Source organism: Sinocyclocheilus grahami, unplaced genomic scaffold, assembly GCF_001515645.1.
Source record: "Sinocyclocheilus grahami isolate Dianchi unplaced genomic scaffold, SAMN03320097.WGS_v1.1 scaffold31.1, whole genome shotgun sequence".
NCBI lineage: Eukaryota > Metazoa > Chordata > Actinopteri > Cypriniformes > Cyprinidae > Sinocyclocheilus > Sinocyclocheilus grahami.
Window position 1 is genome coordinate 2616613 of NW_015505210.1, and position 3734 is coordinate 2620346.

At 44.7% G+C, this 3734-nt stretch overlaps 1 protein-coding gene across 1 annotated transcript in view; it reads right to left on the reverse strand.

Moving 5' to 3' along the window:
- Positions 1–293: 293 nt before the first annotated feature.
- The window catches only part of LOC107574348 (potassium voltage-gated channel subfamily A member 1-like), a 3574-nt gene continuing 133 nt past the window's right edge, over positions 294–3734 (reverse strand). Inside the window, exons 1-2 of the mRNA XM_016260791.1 lie at positions 3535–3734; positions 294–3195 (exon numbers count right to left, since the gene is read on the reverse strand). The exon at positions 3535–3734 is cut by the window's right edge and continues 133 nt beyond it. Of these exons, the coding sequence (XP_016116277.1) occupies positions 1492–2970 (1479 nt within the window). The 5' untranslated portion in view covers positions 2971–3195; positions 3535–3734 and the 3' untranslated portion in view covers positions 294–1491. The remainder of the gene's footprint in view (positions 3196–3534) is intronic.

Genomic DNA, 3734 nt, shown 5'->3' on the forward strand with positions numbered 1-3734 from the left:
CCGAGGGGTCAGGGGCAGTCGCATTGTTGCGTTTGTTTTAAGTGCTTGAAAAAAAGGCTAATTCTGGGGTACTCTTAAGTGTATTATTTTTGATGTAGCATCACACTTCACAGGCTGTTATGTACTCTCGTGTTCTGCTCTGCAGTGAGCTGTGCGGCGACCTCACTGAGGTAGAATCTTTATTATGGCACAACATAATCAAAACCACAATGAAAGGCAGATTGAAAACTCTAAAAGGTCCCATGGTGTGAAAGTCGTATGTCCAATTTCATATTCAAGCTCAGCTGTCATGAGAGAGAGAATGCCCATGCACTGCACTATTAAAGTTATATTCATTTTTATTTTATTTTTTACAGGTGCGCTTAGTATGAGTGAGTATATGCATTTGATAGTATCTTGATAGTTCTTTTTTCTGTCTTTGACTACTTTTTAGATTGAAAAGTTTGCATCCCAGCATTGGGGCTTGCATATATATATTGTCACATTTCAGAAAATGTCAAGGAATCAACATCCCTAGTTTCCCTGATTGTAACAACGACACCCTTATGAGGTATCTCAATTGCAACAAGCTGTATTATACCGATGTCATGCATTAAATATACTAGGATACACAGTACCTTAGTTGATTAGGCCATAATGCAGGTTCTTTTGACATGCTATGATATCATTAAGATTCTGTTTCCCGTAAGGTTAAACATTCAGTCTTTAAATACACCTAAATGATAAGCATCTCAAATCATGACACACTACTGCACTTTTCATGGTGACAAATGAGAGGAGGTCGATGGAGAGGGGAGCTGATGGAACTGAACGCAAACGAAAAGCAAAACAGGAATGGATTTCCTATCACCATGAGGTAATGTCCGACGCATGCCAATATCAAAATGAGGATAATCAAAACATGCTAACTATGAGGCTCCTCTTTCGGCATTGTGCTGTCTTATATCTAAAGGGCATGGCATTTAATCACTTGGTGATATCTAAATTACAGCATCTGCTGGAAAATAGCAGCAATGCGGATGTCCATGAGGCGGTGACCTTGGCCTCCATAGCATCCCAGCAGAAGATAAGTCTTGTTCATATAAGGTGCTTTGCTGGTCAGTTGGGGAAGACCACCTACGGACGAGGCGTCCACCGAACACTGCACTTGGTCTTTTATGCACTTTCCCGGATGCAGTGTGCAGCTTGCTGAAATGTAGTCTGCAGTCCATGCGTGATGTTTAAGTAATCCCGTCGTCGAGAGTCCTTCAATGACTGTGGATGTTAGCTAGGTGCTCGAAGAGGCTTTTTTTCCTCAATCATCCTCTTTGGAAATGTATTAGACTAAGTATAAACTCAATCATCTGTCTCATTTGCTGCAGTTATGTTCTATATGTTTTGGTGTAGTGTCTTTCTTTCGTCTGCATTGTAGAGATATTCGCATTGCAAGGGCTCACGAGAGGAGGTAAAGTAAGCATTCATATGTATGTGACTGAATTTTCTACTGTGTCTCTAGACATCGGTTAGCAGCTTACTTTTGTTCACACAGTTCTGATTAGGGATAGTGCAGTTGCCAGTTCTGAGGTTGGCCTCTCTGAAGTTGTCGATGCTGTTGTTTATGTCTCCATCTATCTCCATGTACTCAGACTTGCTGACGGTTGAGGAGCTGCGACGACTGGAGTTGGAATCAGAGGCAATGTTCGGGTTGCTCACGTTGAGGAGTTGGGCCTGCTCCTCTCCTTCGGTTTCTCTATGGTAGAAATAGTTGAAGTTGGACACGATGACAGGCACGGGGAGGGCGATGGTCAGCACACCAGCGATGGCGCACAGGGAACCCACGATCTTGCCCCCTATAGTCACCGGCACCATGTCCCCATAGCCTACGGTGGTCATCGACACAACCGCCCACCAGAACGCATCTGGGATGCTGGTGAAGTAGGACCCTTTTTCCTCGGCCTCTGCGAAATACACAGCACTGGAGAACAATATGACACCAATGAAGAGGAAGAAAATAAGCAATCCAAGCTCTCGCATACTGGCTTTCAGGGTCTGTCCCAAAATCTGAAGGCCTTTGGAGTGTCTGGACAGCTTAAAGATCCTGAACACCCTGACCAGACGGATCACCCTGAGGATGGCCAGTGATGTTGCCTGCTCTCCCTTTGCCTCCTTTCCGTCCGGTTCCTCTGCTAACTCTGTACCCAGCGTGATGAAGTAGGGAATGATGGCTACAATGTCTATGGTGTTCATCATGTTCTTAAAGAAGGCTGCTTTGCTCGGGCAAGCAAAGAAGCGCACTATCAGTTCGAATGAGAACCAGATGATGCAGAGGGTCTCTATGATGAAGAAGGGATCGGTAAAGATGTTTGGTTTGTAGTAGAAGGTGGTGTTGCCTATAGTGTGCATTCGCCCCCCAGGGTCCTCTTTCAGTTCAGGTAAAGTCTCCAAACAGAAAATAACAATGGAAATTAAAATGACCATAACGGACACAATAGCAATTCCTCTGGCACCCCCCGAGCTTTCAGGATGCTCGAACAGAAGCCAGATTTGCCGTTGAAACTCACGCTCCGGTAAAGGCCGCTCTTCCTCGCGAATGAAGCCCTCATCTTCACGAAACTTCTCCATCGCCTCGACCCCAAGTTCATAGAACTTAATTTCTTCTGAGAACATATCCAACGGGACATTTGCAGGCCTTCTCAGTCTTCCCCCAGACTGATAGTAGTAGAGGATGGCATCAAAGCTTGGACGATTTCTGTCGAAGAAGTACTCGTTTCTCAAGGGATCGAAATACCGCATTCGCTTCTTTGGGTTACCTAACAGAGTCTCTGGAAACTGGGCAAGAGTTTTGAGCTGGGTCTCAAAGCGCAGCCCGGCTATGTTGATGACCACCCGTTCACAGCATTCGTGATCGTCGTGGTCAGGGGGGTATGTGTCCTGCGGATGCCCTGGCACGGCAGAGGTCTCGTCCATGTTGTCCCCAGCCACGACTGTCATCCTGCAGGTCAAAGATGGAGCTCCGCAGGAGTTAATTTAATTGAGTAGACATCCAACTGCTCTCCCAAAGGCGTAGCTTTCCTTCCTTTTCTCCGTTTCCAGACCCTCAAATCTATCTTGATCCCTGGGTATAGAGTATAACTTGGTCTTTCCTCAGTGTGGTCCCACTGCGGTTGTCACTGATTCGAGCATCGCTCCTTTCCGCTGCATCCACTACAGCTGCCTCTGTCACCGAGTCAGAGAAAAATGGATCGAACAGCAGCGATATTTGCTAGCTCAGCAAGTTCACACTACTTATTTATTTATTTACATGTTACTGCATGTATAAATGACAGAAATGCATAGCCTTAAGAGCACAATTCTGAATCATTATGCTCAATTAGGTTATTGAAAAGACGTGACAGGACAGTGTCACTTTTACTCCATCACCACATACATGCAGTCTACTTCTCACTATATAGGGAAACATATTACTGAATTGCTATACGTAAGTTTGAGTAAATAAATAGGAAAACATGAAAATGACTTTCACTTCAGGCTTATTCAGGCATTTATAGTGCTCACCTGGCAACTGAAGGAATGCGTCTTCTGCCAGCAGTCTCCTGTCAGTAATGCACCCTGGATTCCCCTTTGTTGTAGAAAATACGCTTGTAAAAGGCTCTTCACATCTTCTCACTCTCAAACTGTTCGGTTGCTTTCCATAAATATCACATCCATAACGGAAATTATTCACGACATTCGCAAGCGATGCTATAATGAAAAAA